At 36.5% G+C, this 16,897-nt stretch overlaps 1 protein-coding gene across 4 annotated transcripts in view; it reads left to right on the top strand.

The window, feature by feature from the left end:
- Nucleotides 1-4,161: 4,161 nt before the first annotated feature.
- The window catches only part of espn (espin), a 73,454-nt gene continuing 60,718 nt past the window's right edge, over nucleotides 4,162-16,897 (top strand). For 3 of the 4 annotated variants that reach the window (XM_059503056.1, XM_059503057.1, XM_059503059.1), the window contains exons 1-2: nucleotides 4,162-4,904; nucleotides 7,470-7,663. In XM_059503056.1, the coding sequence (XP_059359039.1) occupies nucleotides 4,611-4,904; nucleotides 7,470-7,663 (488 nt within the window). In that variant the 5' untranslated portion in view covers nucleotides 4,162-4,610. The remainder of the gene's footprint in view (nucleotides 4,905-7,469; nucleotides 7,664-16,897) is intronic. The other variant, XM_059503058.1, reaches the window with a different exon arrangement.

Genomic DNA, 16,897 nt, shown 5'->3' on the forward strand with positions numbered 1-16,897 from the left:
TCATTATGTCAATGGCAAGTCCTCGTTTAAAGGATGGAAACACAACGTGGGTGTGTACTTGTTTAACCTACATTGGGAGGATCACCTTCCTACAAAGGTCAACCCGATCTCATGAAAGGGCGTATCAATAGCACGAGTTTATGCTTCGATTTGGCGCACTGATTATACGCAGAAATTGGCGTGCATATAAAACTGCGTCACATATGCACGCCAAACATGTAAGTATCATATGCACGCCAAAGCCATTTTTTTTCATGTCAATTGTGTACTATTTAGGCTATAAGCATTTCCACGAGAACGGGCTCCAAAGGTAGTGAATCATGAGCATTTTAATATTGTGGTACAATTTTGTTGGATTCCGTAAGGAAAGCAGTTTGCATCATATGCAAGGGACATGTAAACATGCAGTAAGCTTTCTGTGAAGGGTGGGGATAGGAGATAGAAAAAAAAACATAACGCCTATGGAAAATCAGCCTAATAATATAAAAGCATGTGTGTGTGTGTGTGTGTGTGTGTGTGTGTGTGGCATGCGTGAACAGAAAATGCGAAATAAAGGTACTTTACCACCTGGCTTCTGAGTCTTCATTAAGACAATAAACACACATGCACACAAAAATAAAGCGATTTTGCATTCCTCTGTGTTGTCTTATTTCATTTAGGTCTGAATATCTGCTTCCTCTTGTCCTTGAGATATAATATTTTGCTGTAAAATTAATCTTAATCTTTGCCTCAACAAAGTTGTGGTATGTTGTTGTCTATGTTCTATCAATGCTCTGTCAAATGTCAGCCAGATAACATAATATGGTAAACGCAGAATTAAATTAATTTTACTTAAGGAAAATACACTCATGATTTATGAAAGCCAGGCTAGGTTGCTCCTTCAGGTAACTATCATAGAGCCTAATATAAATACAATAACTTGTATTACAAATATACATATAAACATGTTCGACTACTATCCAAACAGCGATGAATAAAAAAGGTCATGTGTACACATATAAACACAGACACAAAGACTCCTAGATTAATTCCCGTATCTTGCGGCTGCACCGGATCTAATGAACGTGTTTTAGATAGGTTCAGCCCGCAATGTGTGAAGGGAACGACAGATAAACAACCTGCGCAGGAATTTATAGATGGAGCAGAAAACCTCACTACCAAAATATATTTTAGGCTGCATAATAATGAAAAAATTAAATAACAATAATAACCGATGGAGCTGAAAATCGCACTACCAAAATATATTTTAGGCTGCATAATAATGAAAAAATTAAATAACAATAATAACCGATGGAGCTGAAAATCGCACTACCAAAATATATTTTAGGCTGCATAATAATGAAAAAATTAAATAACAATAATAACCGATGGAGCTGAAAATCGCACTACCAAAATATACTTTAGGAATAATAATAATAATTATATATATATATATATATATATATATATATATATATATATATATATATATATATATATATATATATATATGTGATTGTTTAAGAAATATATATATATGTGATTGTTCAGTGCATGCAGAAGTTGTTACATGCATAGTTTTTCAAGATGTCGTGAAATAGTGTAGAAGACTAGGTCTATCCTTCAAAAAAATAAACTTGGTAATCAGAGTGTGGTTTATGTGGTGCATGTTAATGTGTGTCAAAGTGCAGATTGCGCATACCAAAGTGCACTCTCTGATTTTCCCACTCTTTTTGGATGAGCTCAAACACTATCTTAGAACAGTCCCATGCGGGTTTGGCAGCAGATGGCCATTACAATGGAGTTTCAGTTGGCCTAATTGGAGGGAAATTTGAATAACTGTCACACGCTCGACGCGTGCTATTTATATGCCACTTTTCCCAGGCTCCCATGCTCTCTTCCTTTCAGGGAATGACCGTTAGATTATCTGTCTGAATTGCACTTGGTAGCCTACTTTCACACGAGTAATGTGAGGAATTGGAATATATCCGTTAGACAAAGATGAGACAAAGCTCATTTAATTGTTGCCGTGACCTAGATCTTTGATAGACCACACAAAGATGTTGACAACATGATTTTATATCATAAATGAAGTGAATGAGTGAACGCGGGTCACAGAAATACCCCATTTAACATATGCATTCGAAAATAAGTGTGACAAGTTAATAGGCCTATACCTAAACTATCTTATGTTAACATAGCCTAAGTGTGTTTATCACAGTTCACTGATTTTACAGACCAAAATATTATCGCAATAAATAAAGCTAAATCAGTCAGAAATAGATTCTTAAACTTAAACTCTTAAACAACTGCAGGTTACAATTTTTGAACAATAATCTTTGTTAGAAAGTTGATTTACGAAAAAAATAAAATGAAGCATGTTTATGATTCAATGCTTTTCAAATATTTTGAATATGGAATCCGATGGACTATGGTAAAATCAACATAGCCTATACCTGAGAAAAAAAAAAAAAAAACCATGTAAAACAACAAAGTGACAAAAGTAACAAGATTATGATTGTTGGTTTGGATTTTTTTTGTAAGCACTGCTTGACAATAAACGATCAGTCAGCCAAAAATAAGCTGTCCTGTGAGACTTGTCCCGCACAGCCCCTGAGGGATTATCCATTAATAAGCCTGGCTCGTGCTTTGCGGTGTAGTTAAATAGATGAGGATGGCACGCGTCAGGCACGCGACTGACGCCACATGGGAGATGTCAGCATAAATCACGCGCCAGCTCCAGCAACTGCTGTTGTACATATGGAGACAATGGGTGCTGCGTATCGGTTACATAAAAAGAAGTCTAGAACGTTACAAGTACGCAAAAGTTATTGTTTCCCCCTTAAAACTTTAAACACAATATCGGAAATAAACTAGCTTCAGGTCACTCGTATATCCACTGGGGCAAATAATATTGTCTCTCGTTTTCAGAGTTTAAAAACAGAAGACCAAGTAAACGTTATGAAAACATTTTGCAGGGCATATAAATAGAAATCATAATATAAATGAAATAAATAGAAATGTTTGCCATTTGCTAATTTAGTTGTCATAGCACATGAAAAAGAAAGAAAGAAAGAAAGAAAGAAAGAAAGAAAGAAAGAAAGAAAGAAAGAAAAAGGGCCAACCCATGTTACAAAAAGCCCTCCGAGGTAAACTTTTCCCAGAATGAATAATGCATTTTTTACAGCATGTATAAATTACATTTTATATCATTTGTATCTATGTATTTATTTATGTACATTAGGCATTTACAAGACGCTTTTATCCAAAGCATCAATCAAATTAATTGTGTGCCTTTTGAAATGCAATATAATGCATTGTTCACTTGCAGAACGCAAGCATCTAGAGGGCACATAAGTCTAAAGCAGTGAATTGAGGTAAAGGTGCAGAGCAAGTGGTGGTTTAGGCAAACATCATTTTTAGTGTAGTCTTTTAAGATATAAATGTATAAAGAATGTAGGTCAAATCAAATAACAGAATCACATTATGAATTATATATTAATCTTTATTTTATTTAAAAGTCAATGTCACAACGAACTCATTAGAGCAAAACAATGGTTTGAGATTTAATGATTCCAAACAAGAAATTGTTGTTAGTGTCAGTGGCACCTAATGCGCACTTTAGCGTCGGCGTTTAAAAGGGGCAGGGGCCCCAAAGGGTCTAGAACACCGCCCACGAGGAACTGCCTTTTTTTTACATTTATTTGTTATTACTCACAATCAGTTAACATAAAATCTCACTAACACTGACGTTCAGACGCATCGATAAGTTGCTGCAGCTGTTCGGTGATATACAAATGTTGAGCGAGCCTGCCATCTATTGGTAATATAGTGTAAGGCCTTTGAGTTAATAAAATCAACAGGTTGCACCTGCCTGTTCCAAAATATTGATGTCGAATACAGATGAAGCATGCAGATTTAGTAAGGCGCTAGGTTTCGGGTTTGCATTATAATTTGAAAGAGGAAGTAGAGAAAAATAAACGTTCTTCTTCTGCAAATCAAAAATAATGTAGATTTAAGAAACGTAAATGAAACATGCATAAATGATGCATAGAAAACACCAGACGAGAGAACCTTACTCGTTCAACAAAACAGCGTCATCATGACGCGCTGTCCCTTTAACATCTGAGCCGAGTTAAGTAGGGCCAACATGTTACAGTTCTCCTCCCCTTAATGGATTATTCACAAGTTGAGTCCCTCAAGACCTCTGAACGACAACATGCCACATACTTCATCCAAAGAGGACGCATTGGTTTTGCGCTTATTGTTTTGTTGGTTTGTGTTTAGATAAGGAACGTAACAGGTTAAATAAAGGCTCCTGTGAGTGTATAGGCAAGATCAGTATAGCCAATGGATACGTTCAAAGACGACTAGTAAGACTAGTAAGAAGAAATGCTTGGTAGGTTTCCTTTGGATAGCAGCTACGCGGTGAATGGAAGTAACAGTTTGTTAAAATGCCATATAATTAATTATAATAAATCGAGAGAATATATTTTTTAGATATATGGTCTGGTGATTCTTAGAAAGAGGGATGGACAGAACGAAGTAATACGCGTTCTGTGGCGTGGACTTCTGTGAGCTGGCGCTTAATGCTGCGCTAATAGTCATTTGTTTGGAGGCGCTGCATCATCATGGTGGTCGAGAGGACACTTCTCGCAGCGAGGCAAGGGGATGTGCAAACTCTGAAAGTACAGTTAGCGGAGAAGGTGCTCAACAGCGATGTGAAAGATGTGCTGGGAGCGACTCCCGTACACCACGCCGCGCGAGCGGGGAAGCTCACCTGCCTGCGGTATTTGGTTGAGGAAGCGGGTTTACCGGCGAGCAGCCTGGCGAGAAACGGCGCAAGTCCTGCGCATGACGCCGCAGCCACGGGAAACCTGAGCTGCCTTCAGTGGCTCGTGACGCACGGAGGATGTCGAGCGGCCGTGAGTATCTTTACGCACTCTTTAAAGGCTAAGAGTGTCCGCTTCTGTGTAAATAGACTGAGTTACAGTAGTAATAACAGTAACACCAAGTATTACCCGAAACTCTTAAAAAAAGGCTCTTTATTGGCATTGATGGTTCCACGAAGAACATCCATTGAACCTTTCAAATGCAGAAAAGGTTATTTATAGTTTTAAAAGGTTTCTTCGATTTTTTTTGTAATATTCTTCAAAATGGTTCATTTAAGAACTGAAAGCTTCTTTTCGAGAACCAAAAATGGTTCTTCTATGGCATCACTGCAAAAACCCTTTTTTAACCTTTATTTTGAAGTGTGCACATAGAACTTTGTGTGCGCTGTGGAAAATGTATTTTGGATGATATATAGCTACGCTATATCCTACTTTTATGTAAACTTGGAAATTTGGAGTAAAAATTGTCACCTAATTTAAATACTTTTGTTATAACAATAAATAAATAAATAGATAAATAAAGTAAATGACACTCGTTTGAGCAAGAGGTGTACAATTTGTGGTTACTTTCAGTGAATATTTGCCTTTTATAAAATATACAGTAGGCTACTCTTGTAACAATACTGTATTTGAACTATGCAATATTAGCACATGCATAATGGAAACAAACAGTACAAGTGTTTGTCTAAAGAACACAAATTTCAATTATTCCCATCAGCATAGTGTAAATTTGCAGCTATTGTATGCAGCATTATTATTTATAATATTATTTTCATAATTTCATGCAATTAGACTTGCAATTCATGGATCATGAATTTTTTTTCTTTTTCTGTGAGTAGTCTAAAACAGGCATTTAAATGAGTGCTGTGGTGCTGTTTAATGTTATTTAGTGATTTAGGAAAAAAATAACTTTGTGCCTCCCTATAGCTCTGGGCCCGTTGTACTCAGTCCCGCCTTTACCCTCATTAGCAACGCCCCTGCTGTCATGCTTAATTTGGCATTTAAGATCATTAAGCTTACCTGACAAAACATAAATAACCCAGACTAATGAAGACATTGAAAGACGCCCATCAATGTATGCTCAGCACCACCAGCACCATATACTGATTCCCTGGCCTAGTCATCACCTCATATGCTAAGAGATCTCATCTCATTAGTAGCAGATCCTTATAACACTCATTTAACCTTCAGTCTCATGGTCAGAGAATTTACTCAACAGTGTTTCCGAGGTCTTATTAAGAGCCTGACTTCAGTTTAGCTGCTTGAACCATCCCATGGATAATACTGTCCTGCTGGAGTCAAGAGTGTGATTCATGCAGTGAATATAATTATGGAGTGACGCTAGTGTGTTTGTTTAGTGCTAAGAGCCGACAGTTCTATCAGGCCCATGCAAAACAATGAGAGATTTCAGTGGAACGAGATGGAAGTGCCAAAGTGTCTTTATCCAAATGCTGTTTTCAGGAAAGTGTGGTGTCATATGCCTTCCATGAGCATCATAAGCTAAAAAGCAGTTTTGAGTTTTCACAAAGTTAAACAAATTCACGTAATCTAAAACCTAAAATACGATCAACTATTTTTTTTAATTTAATTGCAAATAGCATGCAATTAAGTGTCCAAAACATTACATACAGTTCGCACTTAATAATTATGTAATGCATATTATTTCTGTAATAAATATTAAAAAGTATTTTTGTTAAAGTATGCTAAAGTGTATCTAAAGTGTATCAGTGACCTTGTCTCTTTTCCTTAAAAAATAAGTAGAATAACAAGAAAAATGAAAACAGATTAAATTCATGACGATACATATAACTGTTGTTTTGCATGCTTGTTCGTCATAATGTGTGTTTTGTATAGCCGGGATTACCCTGACCTACAAGTTAAGGACATTTTAAGTTAAAAAAGCTTTTTAAAAACGAAAAAAAATAAAAATAATTGTCACTACATTCAAACATTCAAAAAGTCTCTGCAAAGTTATTCAGGGTGTAAAGACCAGCCTGCTTGTGTTAATATGTTTATTTGGATACAGTCATGAGAGTCATGTTGTGTGTGAAACATATTTTCTGCTTTTTATTATTTGATTAAGATGAAATTAAATGTAAAAGTGTAAAAGTAACATTAATATTGCTCTAGGTCCAGTGGTAGACCTCACCTCATCAATTCAGAAAAAGTGTTTGTCGTAATGAACAAGTAACTAGAGCTCTTGCTGTTGTCCTTTTATCCTTCTGTGCACATGCAGTAGTGGAAGTTATCTCTGCCATCAATGGGGAGCGCGACGTCTACAGCAGGGCTTCACGTTACATTATTGTGTTTCATACCTGCACTGCATGTTGAATGACTACAAAAAAAACATTGGCCAGTTAAATATGATCCAGCAGAGACATATTTACTGAAATTGATTCAAATCTGGTCTCATACAGTATAAATAAATATGCTAAAATACACCCATGTTCCCTGTCAGTGCTTTATAACATTTAACATGCACATTTTTGCCCTTGAAAAATGTAGAAATGTACCGATATATCTGTATTCCAGCCGCATGGGAGTTATTGTATGATATAGTTTAAATATCTTATTTATTATGTTCTGTGTTGTTTCCAGGATAAGGACAGCTCAGGGGCCACTGTCCTGCACCTGGCGTCTCGCTTCAGCCATCATGAGATCATTGATTGGCTGCTTAAAGCTGGGGAAGGGGATCCTACTGTTGCCACGGATACGGGGGCGTTGCCTGTTCATTATGCTGCAGCTAAAGGGGACTTACCCTCGCTCAGACTGCTACTGGAACACAGCCCACAGTAAGATCATACAGTGCACACGGTTTTGTTTGGTGAAATTTAAGTAAGCACTAATAAACACTAATTACAACATATCCAACATCCACTGCAACATCTTTATATGAAAAATGATTAAGTCCTTCAGAAAGAGCTCTTGGCTTCAAAAGCCATAAAGAGTATAATGATATTAAATGATAGATATGATTAGACTTTATTTCCTGCTGTATATGAGGACTGTCTTGTTTATTGCACTGGAGCCTGCTGCCAAGAACAATGTCCACTGTCATTAAACCCAGCATCAGTAAGCTATTACTGCTTGATGTATGTGTGGTGGTACAAATTATTCTGTCTATATTGTAGATAGAAAATATTTGTAGAAGCATTTAAAAAAAGTTTGAGTGAGTGCCACCAAGTGATAGTTTTCAGCCGATCCAGGCACATGACAAAAAGCATGAATCTTGCTTGGTCAGCATTGTGATGGAATTTTTTTTTTTTATGTTTGTGATGGTCTGTACACACGCACTGACAGCAAATGATTCAAATTAAATATTTTTAAAGAAAGACATGTTTTGAAGCAACTGTAACATCCAAAGAATCTTTCCACTGTTGTGAATGTTAAAGTTTCTTCGTGCAATCATAGATGCCAATCAGGAACCTGTATTTTTAGGAGTGGGCTCATAAAACAAAGCAAAGCAAAATGTGAAATAAAATACCTTTAAAGGTACAACCACGTGTCAAAAGGGCAGTACCCTTAAAGGGACATACAGTAATTATATATTTACACCTTTATTTACTCCTAAAAGGCCTGTAGTAATCACTTACTCTCAGGTACTTAAATATGCCTTTGGTCAAACTTTATTTAATTCTCGTTGTAACACTTTAGTAAGTTCTCAATATTTAGTACGCCTATTATTAACATACTGGCTGTTTATTAGTACATATAAAACACATATTCTGAATGACCATATTCTGCAACCAAATCCTACCCAATAATAAACTTAACAATTACCTTACTAACTATTAATAAGCAGCATTTTTTTTCTGCTAGTGTAAGTTTTGAAAAGCTGATTCAGAAAGATGACAGTGATGGTGAAGTGATGCTGTGCAGATCAGATCATGTAGTCTTCTGCATCCTTCACACTCTAAGAAAACGCTGTAAAAATAGTAACATGTGTGTTGTGTTATTATGAAGGAATTTTCCATATAAATGTTCAGAGGTGTTTTTTTCTATTCATATTTTGAATTACACGTTGCACTGTGTTTTAGTGTTGAAGGAAATGTCTATAAGCTTTATAGATGATGTCCAGGCAGAAAGTTACCGGGACCTATGCTGTTTATCTACAATGTTTTTTCTTACATTGCATAACCTAGCATTGAAACACACCTCAGCAAATAAATGCTCAGACACTATTTAAACTGAACAGAGATGACATCACTGAATTCAACGATGAACTGGCATTAACTGGCATTTTGCATTATTGACACACTGTTTTCCTAATGAATGTTGTTCAGTTGCTTTGACACAATGTATTTTGTTTAAAGCGCTATATAAAAAAAGGTGACTTGACATGACCTCAGAGAACTGTGCTCTGGAAACTGAATTTCAGCATTTTCTGTTTCTGATTTGAATAATTTCTTTTGCGAACCGATTGCTAAAACACCACACACCTGTGAGTGAAAATAAATAATGCTATCAATTTATTCTTAGTAAATCTGCCCTCTGAAAGTTTAATCAGGAAGAGAGATATTGCTAATGGTTGGTCTAATGGGATATGCAGTGAATGTCACTGTTGAAATAATGACAACAAACCTTAGAGAGGTTTGTATTAGTCTAAATCTATCAAAAGGAATCAAATGAGGTGTATAGATCAGGGTTATGTATAGATCAGGGTGTGAACTCAGTAATCGATTCCTAGCTATTTTGCAATCAAAATACACCATTTTTACAGCATGTTTATAGCCAAGCTCTTCTGTAATGAGAAGCAAGGCATTGCTGCCTAGATTGATGACTGACTGGACAAACAGTATTGCAATCTTACATTGTTGGAACTACAGCTCTTGACCAGTGGTCACTTCATGAAGTATGACACCTGTGAAGAATTACATTTCAAATAAAGCAAAATGATGGAACAAAAAATAGTAAAGTAGTCATCTGGTGCTGGTGTGTTACAGCAGCATCTTGAAGATTTCAGACCTATTAATTATTAGAAGTAATTACTGCACCACCTGCATGTGACATCATTAACCACAGATTCTATATTTTTGAAGCAATGTGGTTTAAATAACATGACTAGCCGGTTCTTTCGTCTAACAATGCGTATGTTAGTTAATCAGCAACTTGTTCTGTTGTATGGAAAACACACTGATTGTGTGTGACTGATTAAGGTATGTCATACCATTTTAAAATCATAGTTTATCTACATTTTCAGCCTCAGAACACAAATGATTTTACAAATAAAATTCAAGAGATCTTTTATCGACAATTACATGACATTTATGCAAAGAGTCAGTATTTGCAGTGTTGGCCCTTCTTTTTCAGGACCTCTGCAATTCGACTGGGCATGCTCTCAATCAACTTCTGGGCCAAATCCTGACTGATAGCAACCCATTCTTTCATAATCACTTTTGTCAGAATTAGTGGGTTTTTGTTTGTCCACCCGCCTCTTGAGGATTGACCACAAGTTCCCAATGGGATTAAGATCTGGGGAGTTTCCAGGCCATGGACCCAAAATTCCAACATTCTGGTCCCCGAGCCACTTAGTTATCACTTTTGCCTTATGGTACGGTGCTCCATCGTGCTGGAAAATGCATTGTTCTTCACCAAACTTTTGTTGGATTGTTGGAAGAAGTTGCTGTTGGAGGGTGTTTTGGTACCATTCTTTATTCATGGCTGTGTTTTTGGGCAGAATTGTGAGTGAGCCCACTCCCTTGGATGAGAAGCAACCCCACACATTAATGGTGTCAGGATGCTTTACTGTTGGCATGACACAGGACTGATGGTAGCGCTCACCTTTCCTTCTCCGGACAAGCCTTTTTCCTGATGCCCCAAACAATCGGAAAGGGGCTTCATCTGAGAATATGACTTTGCCCCAGTCCTCAGCAGTCCATTCACTATACTTTCTGCAGAACATCAATCTGTCCCTGATGTTTTTTTTGGAGAGAAGTGGCTTCTTTGCTGCCCTTCTTGACACCAGGCCATCTTCCAGAAGTCTTGGCCTCACTGTGCGTGCAGATGCGCTCACACCTGCCTGCTGCCATTCCTGAGCAAGCTCTGCACTGGTGGCACTCCGATCCCACAGCTGAATCCTCTTTAGGAGACGAGCCTGGCGCTTGCTGGACTTTCTTGGACGCCCTGAAGCCTTCTTTACAAGAATTGAACCTCTTTCCTTGAAGTTCTTGATGAACCAATAAATTGTTGATTTAGGTGCAATCTTAGTAGCCACAATATCCTTGCCGGTGAAGCCATTTTTATGCAACGCAATGATGGCTGCATGCGTTTCTTTGCAGGTCACCATGGTTAACAATGGAAGAACAATTATTTCAAGCATCACCCTCCTTTTAACATGTCAAGTCTGCCATTCTAACCCAAACAGCCTGACATAATGATCTCCAGCCTTGTGCTCGTCAACATTCTCACCTGAGTTAACAAGACGATTACTGAAATGATCTCAGCAGGTCCTTTAATGACAGCAATGAAATGCAGTGGTTTTTTTGGGATTAAGTTAATTTTCATGGCAAAGAAGGACTATGCAATTCATCTGATCACTCTTCATAACATTCTGGAGTATATGCAAATTGCTATTATAAAAACTTAAGCAGCAACTTTTCCAATTTCCAATATTTATGTAATTCTCAAAACTTTTGGCCACGACTGTACATGTAACATATGAAACATGGACAATGTAAAATGGTGATTTACTAGTTAATTTTGCCTCAAACTCCTAATTTTCTGCTTATTAACAGTTAGTAAGGTAGTTGTTAAGTTTAGGTATTGGGTAGCATTAGGAATATAGAAAATGGTCATGTAAATTATGTGTTTTATAAGTACTAATAATAAACAGCCAACATGTTAATAGTAGACATGGTAATAAGCAACTAGTTAATAGTGAGAATTTGTCCCAATACTAAAGTGTTACCTAAAAATTAAATACAATTTACAGACTACTGTTACCTGTTAAAGCAACGCAGGCTTGTGGCAGTGACAATTTGCATTTACCCTGCAATATATAATAGAAAATAAAAAAGCATAATACGATTGCCCGTGAGAAATGTTGTGTTCTTCTGCTATCTCACTGTCTTTTGACCGTGGCGGGACATATCGAGCATTACCGACTCTGGTCAGACTGACTGCTCAATGGAGCACGCGGTTGGCATCATTAGGGTATCAGTGTCTTTTGTGAAAGGAGAATATGTGCTAGGACAGATATAGAAAAAGGAATCAACCGTCGATTTATGAGATGTGATCAAATTGGGGTGTTGCTCATGCGTATCCTGTTCTCACAGGCCATGCAGGACACGCTGTGGTTCTGTTGTGATAACGCTAATGGTTGACATGAATGCATTGGTCATAAAACTCAGTGTAGACATAAGGTGCACAAAGGGGGTGGGAGGCAGTTACACAACCAGCTAATGCAGATTAGGGGCACTAACTCGCTTTAATGACCTCATGTGTCAGAGATGGGAGGATGGACTCTTATTTGCACAAAGTGTAAGAATCAAAGCTGACAGAGAGTTGTTGATGTATTTTTGTGAAATATGATTTAGATTGATGAACCACTGATGAGAAACAGACCAAAATCGATTCCTTAGATTCTTGGTTTTGTTTTGTTTTTTATTTACTAAGAATTTTGACTCAAACCATAAGGTCCTAAACATATTCTACTGCAGTGTTTCTCAGTTTTAACTGTATCTCTTTATAAAACCCACATGAAAAAAATACTATAGTGATTTATAGTAAATACTATAGTGTTTTTGAACCATATAGTAAAGTGTATTATACTGTATATATTATAGTATTTACAACACTTTAATGGATGCTACAGCATACTGTAGTATTAACTATTGAGAACAGCAATAAATACTGTAGTTTACTTTAGTCTTTACTACAGTAAACTGTTGTCTATTGTAGTATAATATACCTATAGTTGTAGAAAGAAGTACAGTATTCGGTGAAGTAATTTGTTTATATTAGGCTAGAATAGCTGTTATATTACCACAGCAACTATAGAATTACCACAGTAAATTAAAGTACTTTACTATAGTATGGTTCAAAAACACTGTAATATTTACTATGAATTACTATAGTGTTTTTTTCATGTGGGAAAGTTTCAGTGCAGATGTTGTCCTGACATGATTCTAAATGATTTGTAAAATTAATTCATAATGTTCATTCTGTTTATTTATTCCGAGATTTGGTATTTTGCTTGATAAAGCAATATGTTAGATACATTATTTATACTATTATTAATTAAAATCAGCCAAAAAAAAAGAAAAAAAGTACTTCTTACATTTCAATCAATCAATCAATCAATATCAATAATATAAAAAAAATCATATTGTTTGTAATTAGTTATTATGAAATTTAGTATTACCTAATGTATATACAGTATAATTTAGGATTTTATATATATATATATATATATATATATATATATATATATTCACCATGATACACTGTAAAAAGTGGTAACCTACAATTAATGAGCTGTTTTTATATGATCTTACCTTATAGTGTTTTTTTTTTTTGGTGTAACCTAATATATTTAGGTTGGTTGAGTAATGTTAAATAAAAAATTTTTTTACATGTTACTTTTTACTTTTTTAGGCTACCTGCCTTTTTAATGTATAACAGCTATAAATACAGGGTGGTTTTTGAGAAAAAGGAGCATTTTCATCATATCGCTCAGTCTAACAGGGTTGTTGTAAAGGTATTGCGTATGTGAATATGTGACCCTCCCTTCAGATCTTTCTCTAAGCCCTCCTCTGAGAGAAGTAGCATCATCCAATTCTTTTTTTTCTCATTCTTTTCAAATAATCTGTTCATCCACTTTTTTTCAACAGAATTTGAATTATTTTTTTCAGACTGATGCTATTCTCGAATTCTTCTCACTGACTCAATAATCAGAATGGGAAGTCGTGGCCTAATGGTTAGAGAGTCGGACTTGCAATCAAAGGGTTGTGAGTTCGAGTCTCGGGGCGGCAGGAATTGTAGGTGGGGGGAGTGCATGTACAGTGCTCTCTCCACCCTCAATACCATGAGCAAGGCATCGAACCCCCAACTGCTCCCCGGGCGCCGCAGCATGAATGGCTGCCCACTGCTCTGGTTGTGTGTTCACAGTGTGTGTGTGTGTTCACTGCTCTGTGTGTGTGCACTTCGGGTGGGTTAAATGCAGAGCATGAATTCTGAGTATGGGTCACCATACTTGGCTGAATGTCACGTCAGATTGGAGCATGTGGAAAAGTGCTACTGGTACATTATTCCAAATTCTCCTTTTGTCCAACTTCAGCCCGGTTCTATTATCCCTGTTTGCAGGGATATCATTTATAGTTAGTTGACTTGTTCTTGTTTATCTAGGTCTTCCTCATGAAAGAACATTACTGTAACAATAATAATAAAACAATGATTAACTGCCTTGTGAATAAGAGGTCAAGTGGGACTTTGTTGGTTGAAGTGCTTTGCTCTGCCACACATCTTCTGACAGCTGCTTCTGTTACCTTTTCACTCGAGCCTAAATTATTCATACAGGAAGGACAGCTGTACTGCAAATAAGGCTGTATCAGGTCAGGAACCTTTGTGAACATACAATAGTGTTGTGATGTCATTACAAACACTGTTTCAGTTGAGAAAGTCCTAGGCTCCATGAGTCTAGACTGTAAATTATGAAAATAACATGATGATACACAATCAATACTCTACATTGGCTTCATTGATGAAACAAGAGTCTCACTTGAATACGATTCTAAATGTATTGTATTTCACTTTGTCAATATTATAGCCATATAAATAACTAACGTTTCATTGTGCGTTTTATTTGTAGTCATTATAGGTTTGTCTGTGTGTGTGTGTGTGTGTGGTGCTCTGGCCCCCCCACCCCAGCAGACGGGTGACTGTGCCTGTTAGGGTTACACTCATTAAAGATTCACATGTCTGATCACTTCCTAATGACTGAGACTGATGTTTGTTATTTTGATGTGTTTGTTAGATTAGCAACACATCATCTGAGCCATCCAGTAATGTCAATATCCTCTGTGAAACATATCCATTGAATGCAGAATTTATTTGCAGTGCTATTAAATTGACCGCCTTGGTTTGTCTGATTGTTGAATTAGATTATTCCCGAAGTCAGACTGTGTACCTGGTTACTGGCAGGTTTTATCATTGCTCTTTAATCCTGTGTTTCTCTCTCTCTCTCTCTCTCTCTCTCTCTCTCTCTCTCTCTCTCTCTCTCTCTCTCTCTCTCTCTCTGTGTGTGTACAAAGAGAGAGAGCACACAATGCAATCATACAAAACTAGATAATTCCTGTTATAATCAGCAAGACTGCATTGTGAGTGCACAACTTCAACAAAACTGCAATGGGAAGTTGTAAACCTGTGGTAGTTATCTTTGTTGATTATAACAGTAGTATTGTCAAAATATCAATGAGATATACATTTTCCATGCCATGATAAAGCTTGGACTAGAATACTGGCATACTCGTTACTGTGATGAACAGACAAAACACTGAGTAGCCTAAATGAAAGTAGTCATTGATAAACATTTTATACATAATAATGTTTATATGTCACATTGCAAATGTTAGGCTAGTGCTAAATAAAGTTTGCATACTTTGCACAGTACACTCTAAAAAGCAAAGGTTCCAAAATGGGTTTTTCATAGTGAAGCCATAGTAGAACCAGTTTTGGTTCACCAAAGAACCTTTCAGTAAACGGTTCTTAAAGAACCATTTTTTCTCAGTGTGAAGAAACATTTTATAATCTAAATAAACTTTTTCCACTGTCTTTTGTGGAATGAAAAGGTTCCATGGATGGTAAAGTTTCTTTGTGGAACCATTGATTGCCAAATAAAGAAAATACATTTTTAATATAGTGTATACATTCTATATTGCTAAAATAGTAAGAGTAGTATGGTAGTATACTACTCTGAGCATACAGTAACCACATGACACATACATACTGTAATTTTTTGCATTACTTTTCAAAAGAAAGAATGTTCAGAGGGACGAGGGGATACAAGAGCAAAATATGTTGGCTTCATCACTGTCTCCTCTCCACCTGTAAACTGGTGTGTTTTGGTGCAATATGGCTGCCGTCACATAATCCAGGTGAATGCTGCACATTGGTGGTGGTTGAGGAGATTCCCCCCTTTCATGTAAAGCACTTTGTGCACACAAAAGTGCTATATAAATGTAACAAACTATTATTATTATTTTTATGTAAGGTTGAATCCAAACCATAAAGAAAAAAACTATCACTTTTCTTCTAGTAAGACTCCACATAGTTTGTCCCTTGTACAGAGCCAGAGAATACTGCAAATACAAATACGGTGAAGCAGCACTGATCCTCTTAAGAGACTCATTGATGCCTCATCAGTCTGTGTCCAAATAAAGCTGAGCTTTATAGTATTTATAGGTAGATTCCTGTTCTCTTCTAGAACTCCTGCTGTGACTTTGAGGAAGGATCTGGGACAGACATATTAATGCTGGATGCTTCCCCTGGAAACAGAAAAACACTGGACTGGTGTATCACTTTGTCTCAGGGGGTCAACAATGTCTCTGGGAACTCGTCATGATGATTCGTAATGTTTTATTAGGTTTGGGGTTGAATTGGTCAGGAAGACTAAGGAAAATCTGAAATCACAGAGGAGAATTTGGTGGTTTTTCTTTTCTTTATTTTGGAAATAAATATGACCTCAGCATTTATAGACATTCAGACGTTATAATAATTTGAATCTACTACATGATACTCCAGTGTACCCGTTTTAATCTGGAGTATTGATCGAAAATCTTTGAACTAGTCTTATTTTGATGCAAAGGAGCAAAAATTTAGAGAATTGCTGTTAAATGTTGGTTGAACTAGCAGAAATTCAAAAAGATAGACAGATAATTAATTTGCATTTTAAGTGCTCACATGTGTCAAAATTGTTGTACACTTTAAACACAAACATTTTTTACATTTTCTGAGTGGTGTATGACTTCTTCTTGGTCGCCAATAGTCAAAAGTCCTCTCTTAAAGGTATAGCTCACCCAAAATTCGAT

This window comes from Carassius carassius, chromosome 21, assembly GCF_963082965.1.
Source record: "Carassius carassius chromosome 21, fCarCar2.1, whole genome shotgun sequence".
In the NCBI taxonomy this organism is placed as follows: domain Eukaryota; kingdom Metazoa; phylum Chordata; class Actinopteri; order Cypriniformes; family Cyprinidae; genus Carassius; species Carassius carassius.